General features: G+C 42.0%; 1 protein-coding gene across 1 annotated transcript in view; it reads right to left on the bottom strand.

Moving 5' to 3' along the window:
• Positions 1-16,744, bottom strand: part of FAM83A (family with sequence similarity 83 member A) — a 54,070-nt gene that overhangs the window by 26,121 nt on the left and 11,205 nt on the right. The window contains exons 2-3 of the mRNA XM_075827965.1: positions 10,470-10,637; positions 7,863-7,987 (exon numbers count right to left, since the gene is read on the bottom strand). Of these exons, the coding sequence (XP_075684080.1) occupies positions 7,863-7,987; positions 10,470-10,637 (293 nt within the window). The remainder of the gene's footprint in view (positions 1-7,862; positions 7,988-10,469; positions 10,638-16,744) is intronic.

Here is a 16,744-nt window from a genome sequence, read left to right as displayed (position 1 = left end):
AGGGCCTGCCCTGCTGGCTACTTATGAAAAATGGGGGGGGGGGGCACAGCGTGTTTTCCATTTAAAAATAAATAAATTATGTGGGGTTCCCCCCATTTGTGCCCTGTATGTAAGCCTACCAAATGTTAGACTTAGATACAGGGCACCAGCAGACAGTAATCTTATACAGTATAAGATTACTGTTTTCTGGGGCCCTGTATCTATACCTACAATGTGGTAAGCTTACATAGAGGGCCCATCAGATAGTATCATACATGGCCATGTATCTAAACTTACTATGTGATAGGCTTAGATACAGAGCCTATATGTGATACCTGTCTGTTGGACCCAGTATCTAAGCCTACCACTTGTTAGGCTTAGATACAGGGCACCAGCAGTCAGTAATCTTATACAGTATAAGATTACTGTCTGCTAGGGCCCTGTATCTAAGCCTACAATGTGGTAGGGTTAGATAAAGGGCCCATCAGACAGTATCATACATGGTCATGTATCTAAGCCCACCATGTGGTAGGCTTAGATACAGGGACCATGTGTGATACTTTCTGTTATACCCTTTATCTAAGCCTACCACAAGGCAGGCTTAGATACAGGACTCCAGCAGGCAATAATGTTACACTTACCCTCTTCTTCGGCTCCGGGTGCAGTGGATGTCCCGACACCATCCAGCATGAGTGGCGCACAGCGTCGTCACCTCATGGTGAGAGAAGATGTCAGGACTTCCGCTGCGCTTGGGAAGGAGGGTAAGTGTAGTGTTATTACTATAGTAACAGGGATCCGTGTATTTTATGACATAGGCCCCAGTTACTACAGTACATTTTTCTAGATGTGGTGCAGGGGGCTGTGGCCCAGTCGCAATTGCGACCTCTGCGACCCAAACAGCGGCAGTCGCCCGGAGATCCAGGGCACCGAGCCAAAGATCTGGGGCTTGGGCCACACAGGCCCGATGCTTGCGACGCCCCTGGTTCTGCCCATACAATCCACCACTAGTGACGTACTATTATGGCATCACACGGAAGAGGTTAAACTGGCTATAGACAAAAGATGTTGCCCAAATGATCATCTGTCCATGCTGATCAGTTGCCCACCTCACCTATCAAATGGGTTCTCCACTTTGGACAATTCCTACTTGTTAAAAGGGTTCCTTGACAATCATAAAGTGTCCCCCTACTGGAACCCCAGTGATCAGCTGCTGGGAAACCTGCCAGTAAGTGTTTAATTTCCCTGCAGTGCCACCACAGGCAAAATTAAGCATTACACAGTGTCCATTCACATCAATAGGTCGTCCATGTAATGCAGGACAGGACCGGTGCTCCAGAGAGATGTTCTTTGTAACTGCTCTCCTCTCTGGCCAAGAGATGAGGGTCCTGAAATTAAAACCCACTTCTATTAATTTAGAATTCCCTAACAGGATATATGAAAATGAGTTTTCTAAAACAGATACCCCATTTAATAAGTGTATGAGACAAGTGCCTCAGGTTTCTTGGGGGAATCAAAGGATCCTGTTTCCTTTGATGGGAGATGTAGCGGGCAGATGGGCATTCCGTAGACATCAGATTGTCAGCGTATCCCATAAAAACTGGCGGAATCCACTGCCAAAAATCTCATGTTTATGGCAGTATCAATCAACCAATCAGAGCTTATCTAAACCACTCTGGGGCAACAAATTGTAGGGTCTGATTGGTGGCTCGCTCTGTCCCTGTGTTGATACGTGAGGCCCATAATGTTTTTGCAGGTGATTTAAGTAGAATCTATGAGTTCTTAATATTCTTAGATGAACTGATACATACGTAGGTATATCTTCATGTGCTGGTTACTCCCAGGATTATAACATAATATATTCTGCCCTGTATACTGTTTTGTACAGATACAGAACTTCTCATTAATATTCTTAGAAACCTGCGTGACTTCTCCTCGGGCTTTTCCAAGTAAACATCACAATTAAGAATTCATTAGTAGTGAAATTTTTGAGCTTTTTTAAAAGAGGCCTCCACATACCAATGTTACACCTATCCGGCTATTATATCCATTAAAGTGCCTCCCCGGGGCTTACGTTCTAGTAAATATATGATATTACACTATCCATTTCTGAAAGAGTATAAAAGCCGGCTCTAGTATTTCTCATATAAATGCTTGGCTGCAGGTCATGTACTTTGGCCAAATAATTGTACATATTTTATACTGATCCAAATGATAAAGAATCTATAGGTGATTTATTTTTAGAAAAAAAGGGAAATGCATTAAAAAAAATATTGTTTCTATTTGTATATTCAGATGTAGCAGAGCTGAAATGATCATTTCATTGTTTATTGTAGGCACCGTGATAACACTCATTAATCATGATCATAATCGCGCAGCCAAATTCCAGTATATATGACAATATGAATACATTTATTAGGTCTTCAAACAAAAACATTTAGAAAAAATTATTTCTTTGACAAATATTTATTAAGAAGGTGCCCATGATTATTTGGTTCCAAATAGGGCAACACCACAGTTGGGACAGAAATGTGATATGTGAAACCTGTGAACCTGCACAGGCCCCCCCCCCCCTTAGATTAGGGCGCCTCTGTTGCCTTAAAAGCAACTTTGACAATTAGGGTCCCATATACTGCTCTTGAACTGGGACCCTTTGGTGTCTGTGACCACCTGAGTGCACCACATATAACATACCTGCGGACTAATTATCATCAGAAAACATTTGGAAAATCAGTCAGAAATTAACATGACTGTAAAGAGGGGCGGCCTAAATGCCTATTGACCCATCCTTGGGGTATATGCAGATTTGCTGCAGAAATTTCTGTGACTGTCCCATACATAAGAATGGGATTTCTAATAATTCATACACATGCTACAGGTGCAAACCCATTCGTATGTAGAAATTTTTGCAACAGATCTATCGCATGTAAATATTATAGTGAACCATATAGTCCTCAAATAAAATTACCAGGTAGATGCTTAAATAATATCGCAGTGTTTGAAGCTGCATTGCAAGGTCTGGGAACCCAGGTAATAAGGGCCAGTGGCACCCCCCTCGGTAGTAAAAGTAATGTGTGGCCATGCAGGTCATACACCACTAATACTGGCCAATATGAATGCAAAATACACCGCTATGTAACACAGAAGTTCCCAACCTTTTTACCATTGAGGAACCACTGTGAAAAATGACCCCCTGCAACTGACTCGATCGCAGGGTGCCGATGGGTTGTCATGGCCTTAATGAAAGCCTCCAGGTCTGCCATGTTGGTACTCCAATTATACCCTGCTGAGACAGTGCTTATTAGGAGGACTAAAAATGCACAATACACTGCAATATATAAGTATCACAGAGTATTGTGCAAGCAATCTGAGGCTTCGTTCACATCTGAAACACCGTTCACACCGGAACCCTGACTGAAACAAACGGAAACCATGTCAAAACGACGGAACCCTTGCACAACTGAGACAAACCAAAACCATTGGCACCGGATCCGTCACCATTGAAATCAATGGCGATGCAAATGGAAACCTATGGTTTTAGTCAGGGTTCCGTTCTGACGGGAAGCTACGACAGAACGCCAGAACGGAACCATGAAGCAGATGTGAATGAAGCCTAACAATCGCAATTTCATGTCCTCTAGTGTTACAAAAATAAATTAAATAAATAAAACATTAGTTAAATAAAGTATTTAAGATTATAGAAAATAATAAAATTTAAAAAAAACAACTTTTCCCTAAAATAATGTAAATAATAACAAATTAACATAATTGGTATCGACTTGTTTGTAACGATCCAAACTGTTACCATGTAATGTTTTTGTAACCTTGCCTCCCAAATAATTTTTTATAAAAAATGATCAAAAAGCAATATGTACCCCCAAAACAGTACAAAAAAAATCTACAGCTTGCCCTGCAAAAATAAAACCCTCACATAGCCCCATCAATGGAAAAATTTAAAAAGTTATGCGCCTCAGAATATTGTAAGTATTGTCAAAGTTTTTTTTATAAAATTGTTTTTATTTAGCAAAAGTAACAAAACATTAAAAAATGTATAAATCTGGTATCGCTCTAATCGTATTGACCCACATAATAAAGTTAACGTATCATTTTGACCCCACGGTGAACGCCGTAAAAACAAAACCCCAAAAAACAGAGGAGGAATTGCTGTTTTTTTTTTTTTCATTCCATCCCACAAAATAATAGGTAAAAGTTTCTCAATACATTATATGATATTACATGGGGCCATTAGAAACTTCAATTTCTGCCATAAAAAAAATCACTATGTTGACGGAAAAAATGAAAAGTTATGGTTCTTGGAATATGTAGATTTTTTTTTAAATAGCTGTGGTGGGAAAGGGTTCAAGAGAGTTTCTATCCAACAAGTAAAACTGCCCTATAGTTAGTAAGGCCCCATGCACATGACCATGCCTGTAATCACGGTCTGCGATTACAGGCATGGCCGGCCGTGGACGGCTGCGTACAGTCATCCGTGCTCCCAATATGAAGCATATGAGCATGGTCCATAAAATAAAAAAATAGGACATGCCCTTTTTTTTACGGAAGGTTTCTACGGCATGGACAGCTTCCCATAAATATACGGGAAGGTGTCCGTCGGCCATAAAAATGAATGGGTCTGTAATTATGGACAAAATCTACGGTCGCGTGCATGGGGCCTTAGTCAGCGGCTAATAGTTGTGTGAAAAAGCAAAATATTGCTGACAGCGGCGCCGAAACAAGCAGAAGCAGAAGGGATCTATGGCCAGGACTGACGCTGCAATCACAGAGGGGAAGCAGCGGGAAAGGTGCAGCCCTCCATAGTGGTAAGAAAACTCCTTCACAACGAGCATCTTTATTATTCTTCATCAGACTTGCTAAACATTATTTCTCCATCCCTGAAAAAACTACCTCTGGCACATAAAGAAGTTGCATGACCCCCCTGGGCAACGAACATTTTCCCCTGGACAATGAGCTTGTAATAATAGGAATAATGTTCATTGCCCAGAGGTGGCATTTTCTGCTCTGCGTCTGCAGAAGGTAGTGTGATCTCGCGAGATGTTGTAATTCTCACAAGATCCCACTGCTGGAACCACTCTGACACTGACCGCGTTGATTGGTCAGTGACAGCGACCCAGGTTTACCAACCTTAAAAATTGGGCTGTGAAATCTGACAGGTTGACATTTTAGTCATTAATATAAATACTGGGTGTTAACAGGAATGGGGGCATTAGAAAATACAAAACTGATCTGGAGTTTGCGATTATGAAGGAATGAAGATATGCTGGCAGTTTTTAATACATTTGTGAATTTGACAGGTGCTCTTTCAAGGTTTATTTTAGTTAAGGCTAAGTTCACACTTGCGTTGTATAATCCGTTACTCTGATCCGTTTTTATATTAAAATAACTGATAAAAACGGATCCGTTAAAAATCCCATTGAAATCAATGGGATTTTTAATTGCATCAGTTAGCATCTGTTTGCTTCCATTATGTTAGGCCCTGTTCACATCAGCGTTGCCCTTCCGTTGAGGGGTTCCGTGGAGGTTTCCGTCGGGTTAACCAATCAACAGAAAGGTAAACGGACACCTTAGCTTCCGTTTGCATCACCATTGATCTCAATGGTAATGGATACTTTGCTAATGGTTTCCGTTTGTCACTGTTGTGAACGGGTTCCGTTGTTTTGACGGAATCAATAGCGCAGTCGACTGTTTGCCTTTCCATTGAGGGGTTACCCGACGGAAACCTCTGACGGAACCCCTGAACGGAAGGCCAACGCTGATGTGAACAGGCCCTTAGAAAAACTTGTACATAAAGAAATTTTTGATCGGTGGGGGTCTGACGCCTGTAGCCCCCATTGATCACCAGAATGGGTAACCCCAGCTTTACTTTGGTCAAATATTTAAGGAAATTCTCCTTCCTCTAAGCCGTTTCGACTTGGTAAAAGGAAAGAAATGTAACCATAAGGATATGAGCGGGCACAGGACACTACATGGAGCACACGCCCAGCAACTGCAGCTTTGGCGTCCACACCTACTGAGTCTTATTAATTATACATGTTTTCCAGGAACACTGTGCTGGTGTTTTATACATTTGGTTCCAGATTACAAAGGGCCTTTGATGTTTCTTTTCACACCTTTTTTATAAGGCCGTGTATCATCCTGTATTAGATATTATCTACATTTCCATAGATAGAATGGATGATAAACAAGCTGGTGCCAGATCTGATAGAGGTAATAGAGAAAGGAGAATGGAACTTGAGTACTTACATATTGTCTAATGTTATGCTTTAAAATATATGGATATTTTAACAAGGTCAATCAAAACGCCCGTATTTACGCCTTATCATAAGAGGATATGCACATAATCTGCTTTCAAATTGATTGAGAAGATATAGAAGTAGTTTTTACCTACTTGGAAGTAACTCCTGAAGTTGATATGGGACCCATGGGAAAGGCCCAGGGCAGATGGCACCTTCTCCCTTGCCCATGGTTTTCTCAAACCTGCTCAGTGTCCCCCTTTTCCACATTGAATCCAGCAGATTACCAAAAAAAGTAGGGCTATACAGACCCAAGGGTCAAGTTACCCTTTTCTCCTAAAAGTTAGCGTAGCATACAGCATTTGATTCAATGATTCAAGGCTGACTAGGGGCAATATCTGCATGGAGTTTGTATGTTCTCCGCATGATAACCTCTGGGTTCTTTAGGTTCTTCCAACACTCCAAAAACATCTTCCTTAAGACATTAAGACTCCAAAAACATCTGATTTAAAACATTATAAGAGGATTCATCTCAATGAAAAAGATGATTCAAGACGGATTTAGACCACCACAAAAATCATGAACATGACACTGAGAAGCCGGGAGACCCAAACGGAAGTCAGAACTTTCTAGAGAAAGAATATTCACCTGGAGTCATACTGACTTGGTGGAACTTAATGATAATAAGTATTGACTATGTCTCAAGGTAAAGAAGACAACAGACATGCTACTTAATAATACCAATAGTTACATACACAATGAAGCAACTGTTCTAACAAAAAAACAGGTCAACCAGGTCTGTGGCAGATGTGACCAAACCCTTGAAGACCATCATTTTGATGGTTCTGTGTGGATAAGATGAGGCTGAATGAGCAGATCTTATTTATACTCAAATAACTTTCTACTGATCACTTAAGATCCAAGACCTCGGCCTCATGCACACGTCAGTATTCTGGTCAGTGTTTTGCTTCAGTATTTGGAAGCCAAGACCAGAAGTGTGTCCAAAACACGGAAGAGGTGCAAATCTTTCCATTATGTTTTCTCTGTTTATGTTCCACTATTGGTTTTGGCTTCCAAATACTGAAGCAAAATACTGACCAGAATACTGACGTGTGCATGAGCTCTTACTAACAACAGGGGTAGTTGACAATCTTGCCCCCTACAGTCATAGAAAGGCATTGCTTGAGCTTAGCAGCATTATGGACCTGAACTGATATAACTGGTGTATGGAATCCAAAGGTGGAGCTGTGTTTCTTCACCGCACGAATGGCCAACATCTTCTAACTTGTCTCATCATGCAGTCAGGGAAGGGTATTGCCTGAGGTGATGGTGTGGCCCTGGCCGGTGGTTTCTCTAGAGAAGCATTGATATTTTGGGATGCTGCCATGAGATGGTGGAAGGCTTAATATTGTTGTGGGGCAGACCACCTGCATCTCTAGACTTTATTGAGCTTCTTGGTTTGGCCAATTTAGGGCTAACGGGTGGAAGGCCATGTTCTGTTAAGGGCCAACTATGGCATACAATATTGTCATATATCTCTACACTAAATATGCTCTTTACAGATATATTTCTGCCATTTATCAAGCAGTTCTGCCAATTGAAACACACAGAATATAGAAAGAGACAGTTCCGTACCTGTACGATCCAGAGAGGACAAATCTCCAGTCAGATATAATAAACTTTTCATGAATTTGTCCAAAAAACTTCTTTCCTGATTTTGCACAATAAACTTCTCCAGTTACACTCCTGACGGATATGTTCTGCAAAAAAAATAAGTGCAACATAAATCCACTTATAGAGACATATGAAAACATATCTCACCCAGAAGTCGCCCCCAACTCCACCAGATTTCTTTACATGTATCTATCGTTTAATAATAAGAAATCCCCCTCTTAGTTAGCTGTAGACATGTATTAGATGTTGTACAGTCAGAAATGTTGTGTGTAACCTTCAGATTTTAAGTCTTTTTCCTTCCCTCTGCTGGTTTCTGTATCTTTCGCCATGCCTGCGGATTGGGCGGACTCTTCCTGGTGTGATGTAAGAGCAGTACTGTGTGCTCTGAGCCAATCAGATTTCTCCCCTTAATGTTATTTCACTTAAACACAGAGAATGAAGCTGCAGCTACATCCACCTCCTCCCCAGGGCAGATGGCACCTTCTCCCTTGCCTATGGTTTTCTCAAGCTTGTTGAGTGTCCCCTTTTTCCACATTGAGTCCAGCAGATTACAAAAAAAAAGTAGGGCGATACAGACCCAAGGGTCAAGTTACCCTTTTCTCCTAAAAGTTAGCGTAGCATACAGCATTTGATTCAATGATTCAAGGCTGACTAGGGGCAATATCTGCATGGAGTTTGTATGTTCTCCGCATGATAACCTCTGGGTTCTTTAGGTTCTTCCAACACTCCAAAAACATCTTACTTAAGACATTAAGACTCCAAAAACATGTTATTTAAAACATTATAAGAGGATCCATATGTTATTTCACTTAAACACAGAGAATGAATCTGCAGCTACATTCCCCTCCTCCTCTTCTTCCGAGAATGAAGCTGCAGCTACATCCCCCTCCTCCCCTTCTTCCGAGAATGAAGCTACAGCTACATCCCCCTCCTCCCCTTCTTCCGAGAATGAAGCTGCAGCTACATCTCCCTCCTCCCCTTCTTCCAAGAATGAAGCTGCAGCTACATCCCCCTCCTCCCCTTCCGAGAATAAAGCTGCAGCTACATCCCCCTCCTCCCCTTTTTCCGAGAATGAAGCTGCAGCTATATCCCCCTCCTCCCCTTCTTCCGAGAATGAAGCTGCAGCTACATCCCTCTCCTCCCCTTCTTCAGAGAATGAAGCTGCAGCTACATCCCCCTCCTCCCCTTCTTCCGAGAATGATGCTCCAGTAACATCTCCCTCCTCCCCTTCCGAGAATGAAGCTGCAGCTACATCCCCCTCCTCCCCTTCTTCCGAGAATGAAGCTGGAGCTACATCCCCCTCCTCTCCTTCTTCCGAGAATGAAGCTGCAGCTACATCCCCCTCCTCCCCTTCTTCCGAGAATTAAGCTGCAGCTACATCTCCCTCCTCCCCTTCTTCCAAGAATGAAGCTGCAGCTACATCCCCCTCCTCCCCATCTTCCGAGAATGAAACTGCAGCTACATCCCCCTCCTCCCCTTCTTCCAAGAATGAAGCTGGAGCTACATCCCCCTCCTCCCCTTCTTCCAAGAATGAAGCTGGAGCTACATCCCCCTCCTCCCCTTCTTCCGAGAATGAAGCTGGAGCTACATCCCCCTCCTCCCCTTCTTTTTGTCTTCTATTTACTGTTTTACATTAGACCGTTTTATGGATAATGAGGGTGTTTCTGGACTGCAGGTTGCTGGATGGTGAAAAAGATGCAATTTTCCCCAAAAACATACTCGTATATTATAATGTCACATTTTTTCACATGCACTACTGAATGTATGCAAAAAAATATAATAATATAATTTTGTTTTAATCAAGACATGGAATATGTCACATAATCTATCAAATATTATACAAGAGTGAGAAATATGTTGTTACTTAAAGGGTAACCACTCAGTTAGTCCTCCTGCCGAAACACTGGTGACCCTACTGTAGAAATTTGTCCTATTGAATTGTTCATAACCCGTTCAGGTCACAGGCAGTTTTAGCATAAGATTCAGCAACATTTTTCTTTTTTGCCTTAAGGCATTTTGACAAACTTTTTTATTTCTATAACACATTTGTATGAGGGCTTGCTTTTCATGGGATGAGTTATATTTCCCAGCAGTACGATTGTAAAATACATACACATTTAGTGTATAACAATTTTTGTTTTATAGGGGGGTGGGGTGCCAAAAAAAGAGCCAGAGACATTCACATTTATCTGCCGGTCTGAGCAGCCCCGAGATTCAAGAGCTGAGGGCAGAAATGTAAGATACTGACCGAGTTACAGTAAGTCATTGTCTGTCTTAAAGGGGTTGTTCACCTTCTGACAACTGATGACCTATCCACCGGTGCATTTTTTCTTTTTCTCCCCTACAGATTACCTCTCTCATCACGTCTCATAACAGTTTCATGCGCTGCCTTTATAGTAGTTACGCCACGGTCCCTAATTATCTTTATAGTAGTCACTCCACTCTACAAGGTGGAGTCACACCTCAGTATATCTCCCTCACCTTATATATCTTCTGAGTATAAGTAAATGATTTCTTAGAATATTAATAAGATGATGCATAATAAAGATGGCGGTCGACGGTCTGTACCTTGAGATGTACGTCCTTGACTTGTAGTTTTTCGCACATGTCCATAAAAGGCTGTAACTTGCTGTTGTCAAGGAGTAAGTAGACAAACACGCTCCTTTTGTTTGCGGCTTCTAATATATCACAGAATATCTCGGCGTCGGTAAATTCATCCATCATTATAGCGATGACCTGGACAGAATACAATAATGGGATTCGTTTTTATGTCATAATATATTTGAGGAAAGATCACTAATAATTATCCCAAATAAGGTTTTATATAGAAATGTATGAACAAATGTACAACGAGGAGGAATATGTTAGCGCTACATAAATAATCATTGTACATTATATATGAGATAATGTATCCCCTGCTGTAAATTATACGAATGTTAGTAGTCACCAAGGAGTCTTGTGACTATATAAAAGCAGAAAGGTCTCGCGAGATCACGCTGTGCTGTGAGTACAGCTGGACATGAATGGAGAGAAGTGTATGACGCTGATTGGTCACTGATTGGTCAGCGTCATACACTTTTCTTTACAACGCCCACTTGGTCAAAAGTTAAAAAAACGCCTAGTTTGGCAATTAGAACAAATTAGCACAAAACAAAAAATCATCATACCTTTTTATTAAAAAAAACACAAAAAACTGTTGTTATCTTCATTACAGCGCCTTTCAGATTAGGTAGGAGATAGGGCACTTATAAACTGGTGACAGAACAGCTTTAAGCACCTAATGTTATGTTATGTTATATAATGCAACTGTATTTGTATTAGGAGAAAAGGTTATTTTCCATAGAGCAGTATATATTTTGTAAGACGGGACTCTGTGAAGGCACATTAGCGTCAGAGGTCAGCTGTGGAGTGCGGCCGCTTAAAAAAATGGGAGGAGCCTAGCGTAGAGCTGAGAATCCGCCCATGCAGGGCACTACTGCTGCTTCTGGAGGAGTGAGGCATTCACAGGTTCTGTACTGCAGTCGAATGGGAAAAATGACTGCAGAAAAAGGAGACCGTATCTCAGTTGAGTGCACCATGAGTGTACAGCCGCAGCTAGACATCCAGGTGTACTCTTTTATTCAAGCTCCCTTCCAGTTATCTAAGTCATTTTCCCCTAAACCTTGTTCTAGCTTATAGTGCTCACGCTGCCTCCCCGGCCACTTCCTGATTACATGGTCGGGAGTTACGGAAATAGCAAAACTCGCTGAGCTACGCTTTTTCCGTAACTCCCATTGTAGTGCATCTATCTGACAGTTATGACATATCCTGCGGATTTGCTGAGCGGGGCGTGAGCCGCTGTTGGATAGCCGGGCAGGACGAGAGCTGCCAGTTGAGATTGCCAGGTAGGGCGCAAGCTACCAAGTGATTGATCCACCAAAAAGACTTTGTATGAATCGGCTGAATCGTCAGTTCAGCACTTCATATGTGAACAAAGATCCCCTGCACCACAACGTTAACTTCAGACTGAACCATAGACAACACGATGTCCCGTTCTCACCAGTTATATCAGAAACCGCCAAGTATAGCGCTTATTTATTAGTGAAACCGTCAAGATTATGTACCAAATATTGTAAGGGTATGTGCACACGACCTATTTTCAGACGTAATGGAGGCGTTTTACGCCTCGAATTACGCCTGAAAAGACGGCTCCAATACTTCGGCAAACATCTGCCCATTGCTTGCAATGGGTCTTACGATGTTCTGTGCAGACGAGCTGTCATTTTGCGCGTCGCTGCCAAAATACGGCGCAGGAGTCTATTGAAAACAGTTCCAAAAACGGCCCTAAAAAACGCAACGAAAAACGCAGCGAAAAACGCGAGTTACTCAAAAAACGTCTGAAAATCAGGAGCTGTTTTCCCTTGAAAACAGCTCCGTATTTTCAGAGGTATTTTGTTAATCGTGTGAACATACTCTTAGAAGGGGCTGTTGCTGTTAGGGTATGTTCACATTGAGTTTTTTGCAGGCAGAAATTTCTGCCTCAAAATTCCGTCTGGAATTTTGAGGCAGATTTTGATTTGCCTGCGTGCCGTTTGACACATTTTTCGCTGTGTTTTTTGCAGCATATTTCACCCGCGGCTACTGAGCGCTGCGGGCAACAACGCAACGAAAAACGCTTTCTCTGCCTCCCGTTGATGTCAATGGGAGGTCTGAGTCGTAAACGCCCGAAGATAGGGCATGTCGCTTCTTTTTACCACGATCGCGGGAAAAAACGCCTACGCCTCACAATGAAATCAATGGAAGGCATTTTTGGAAGTTTTTTGGCGTGTTTTCCAACGCGGTTTCCACGTAAAAAAAACGTGTGGACAGGGCCTAAAGGTTATGAACGGTGATATTATACATTATTTACATGATTTTCTGTTTTTAGGTCCCTATGAGTCCTCTGTTTGTATTTGTTGTACCTGTGCGGATTTCGGGGTACCGCTAGCTCATGATAAATCTATGTACCCCACCTCTTGTTTTGAGTATTTAGGTAGAGTTATTGAATCCACAGCCTGTGAGTTTAGGTTACCCATGAATGTTTAGAATGTGTAGCTTGAAAGAAGTTTCCGTTCAGGAGCTTCAGTCGGTTTTGGGTTTATTGGCTTTTGCGTCTAGCGTCATGCCCATGGGCAGAATTTTTCCTAGTCGGGCTGCTATAGTGATCGCGAGTATAAAGAATCAAAGATTCCTTGTTACATTACCATCTGATATGCGGGAGGATTTTAATTTTTCGGCTTGAATTTCTGTCCACTTTTAATGGTCGTTCTCTTTGGCAGTCTGAGTTTGGGATCTCTCAGCAACTTCATTGGTTTACTGATGCTTCCGGTTCTATTGGATTTGGAGAATTTTGGGAAGGTCGCTGGTGTGCTGCAGCATGGGATCAGTCTTGGGTTGATAATAAAGTTTTAAAAATCATGGTACATGCCCACCAGTAGTTAAATTCTTAGGGCATTTGGTCTTTTGTGACGCTATTTTCTGGTATCCATAACAGTTTAATTTTTCCAACAATTTAGCAGTGTGTTAAATTTTGCAGGGCGAGCTATAGTTTTCACCGATACCATTTTGGAGTACATGCAACTTTTTGATCACTTTTTATTCATTTTTTTTTGAGAGGTAAGGTGACCAAAAAACAGCAATTTGCGTGTTTTATATATTTTTTTTTACAGCATTCCCCGAGCGGGTTAAATAACGCGATATTGTGATAGTTTGGACTTTTACAGACGCGGTGATACCAGTTATGTTAACTTTTATTTTTTTAACATTGATTTAGGGAAAAAATGGGAAAAATATATATTTTTTAAGAACTTTTAATATTTTTTTTTTTTGGTAAATGAAAAAAACTTTTATTTAACTGTTTTTACTTTTTTTATTAGTCCCCCTAGGGGACTTGATGACTTGCATGATATACTGCAATACTGTACAGTATATCGTGATTCTGACAGTCTTCTTTGAAGCCCTGCCGGAGGCAAGGCTTCAAAAGAGTACAAAGATGGCAGACCTGGGGGCCTTTATTAGCCCCCTAGGCCGCCCTAACAACCATTGTTAACGGCCGATTGCGCAGTGGGGGGGAGGCACGAAGGTTTGTTTGAAAGGAGCCCCCCTGATTCTAACAATTTAAATGCCGCGGTGGCATTTAAGGTGTTAAATGGGTGGAATCAAAGTGATCTTTGATTCCGCCCATTGCTGTGAGATGTAGGCTGTATTACAGAGCCGTCACCCGCTGTGTATGGAGGGCGCTCAGCCTGTGAGCGCGCTCCATACTTCCCCTGAACCCTTATCACGTTCAGTTACAACATGTTAACTTTATTCTGTGGGTCAACACGATTACGCGGATACCAAATATATATCATTTTTTCTATATTTTACTACTTTTACAAGTAAAAACCTAAGTGTAAAAAAGAAAATTTATTTTGTGTCACCAAAGTCCGAGAGCCATAACTTTTTTATTTTTCCGTCGATTAAGCGGTACGAGGGCTTATTTTTTGCGAGATAAGCTGTAGTTTTTAATAATACAATTTTGGGGTACATGCGACGTTTTGATCACTTTTTATTTAATTTTTTGTGGGAGATTAGGTGACCAAAATATACAGATTGTGGCGTTTACAATTTCTTCTTTTTTACGGCGTTCACCGTGCGGGTTAAATAATGATATATTGTAATAGTTCAGACTTTTACAGACGCGACGATAACAATTATGTTTATTTTTTTAATTTGTTCACTATGCTCTAGGGGGAAAATGGGAAAAAAATACTTTAACTAATTTTTACTTTTTTCTATTAGTCCCCCTAGGGGACTTCAACCAGCGATCGTTAGATCGCTTGCACGATATACTGCAATACTAATATATTGCAGTATATCAGGATTCTGACTGATGGTGGACCTGGGGGACTTCATTAGGCCCACAGGCAGCCATGGCAACCATCGCCCCCCTGTGATTGCGTTGCGGGGGGCGCGATGAGCTGTTAGAGGGGGTCGCCCCCTCTTTCTGACGATTTAAATGCTGCAGTCGCTATTGACTGCAACATTTAACGAGTTAAATGAGCGGGATCGCGCTCCAGCGCGTTACCGCTCGTTACTCTGAAGTGTCGGCTGTAACAAACAGCCGACACCGGCATCGTATGAAGCGGGTTCACTCCATGAGCCCGTTCCATACTTCCCCTACCCGACTTTGGCGTATGGATACGTCAAATGTCGGGAAGGGGTTAAGGAGTGTAAATCGGCACTCGGTTTGCACTCGCATAATTTTTCTACGCATTCTTTTAGAATTGGAGCAGCCACAGAAGCTTACAGAGTGGGTTTAGCCCCTCGTTTAATTAGGCAGCTGGGTCGTTGGGATCCTAAATGTTTTCTGAGAGATATCAGACCGTCTTTATTAGTTGTCTAAGTTTCGTTTTAGTTTTTTCAGGTCATACAGTTTGGATCGTTGGCCATTCTTTCGTCTACTGGGCCGAACGGAGAGCAGCCGAGAGATGCTATAATATGAACTTGTCACTGAACCCTGATTTGGTTAAAGTACATTGGATGGGTTTGAGGGGTCAGAAATTAAATGGACTAATTGATCAAATTTTGTCAACCACTCAATTGTATCCTGATCCAGATATTATTATTATCCATTTGGGTGGTAACGATGTCGGTAAATTGAGTACTATTGATTTGTTACTTGAGATGAAACAATCTCTTCTGAGAATCAGACTTCTGTTTCACGGCCTTAAGATTGTTTTCCCTGAGATAATCCCTCAACTGCTGTGGTTGCAGTCTTTGGATTTAAAGTTTTGTGAGAAAATTAGAAAATGTATTAATCGTTGAATGTTCTGATTTTTGCCGCGGATAGGCGGTTTTTCTTTCTTGATTTGGAAGGCGTTGTACCCGCCATTTTTAGAAGGGATTCAGTCCATCTATCCGATATAGATATGGAAATTTTTTATTTGAATATACAAGCAATGATTGAGGTTTCCCTTGGTGGGGTTGGGCCAGTCAATTTTGAGGGTTGACTGGCCAGTTGGGGTAATGCTACTCAGTACTTTGATTAGACAGCTTGTTTTTTGGAGGTTTGAGCTTATCGCTAAGTCTTGTTTAGGGTATGTTCACACGGCTTATTTTCAGAAAAAATGGAAGCTGAACGCCTTCAAACATCTGCCCATTGATTTCAATGGGAAAAACTGCATTATATTCCGACAGGGTGTTTTTGGTTTTCTTTTTGTAAAAACGTTGCGTAAAAAAATGCCCCGTAAAAAGAAGTGCATGTCACTTCTTGAGCCATTTTTGGAGCTATTTTTCATCGTCTCAATAGAAAAACAGCTCCAACAACGTCCGTAAAAAAACGCTTTAACCCTTTCCCGCTTTGGCCATGTTTGACCTTCCTGACAGAGCCTCATTTTTGCGATTAGGCTTCGCCTCCGGGCGTGGCCTAATCGGCTTCGGTAATGGCAGAGCAGGAGGCCATTGGTAGATCTCTTATTGCCATAGTAGCAGTCAGCAGCCCTGCGATTGCAGGGCAGAGCTGTCGATCTGCTGACAACCACAAAGATGCAGCGATCGCTTTCGATAGCTGCATCTAAGGGGTTAATAACAGGGATCGGAGCTATCTCTGGTTCCTGCTGTTACAGGTGGATGTCAGCTGTAACATACAGCTGACATCCACCGCTGATGATGCCGGCTCATCTCCTGAGCCGGCGCCATCTTGCCGGCGGCCACGGAAGCCTTTTAGGCCCCGCCTCTGGGCGGGGGCTGGAAGTTTTCTGCACTAGATAGACCGTGAGTCCACTATTACGCCTCCGGTTGCCATTGCAGCCACCAAGAACCCGGCGAATTCATTGATGGGA

The sequence above is a fragment of the Rhinoderma darwinii genome, chromosome 5 (assembly GCF_050947455.1).
Source record: "Rhinoderma darwinii isolate aRhiDar2 chromosome 5, aRhiDar2.hap1, whole genome shotgun sequence".
Taxonomy (NCBI): domain Eukaryota; kingdom Metazoa; phylum Chordata; class Amphibia; order Anura; family Rhinodermatidae; genus Rhinoderma; species Rhinoderma darwinii.
Note: the sequence above shows the minus strand (reverse complement) of the source record. Positions and strands in the feature narration are given on the sequence as shown.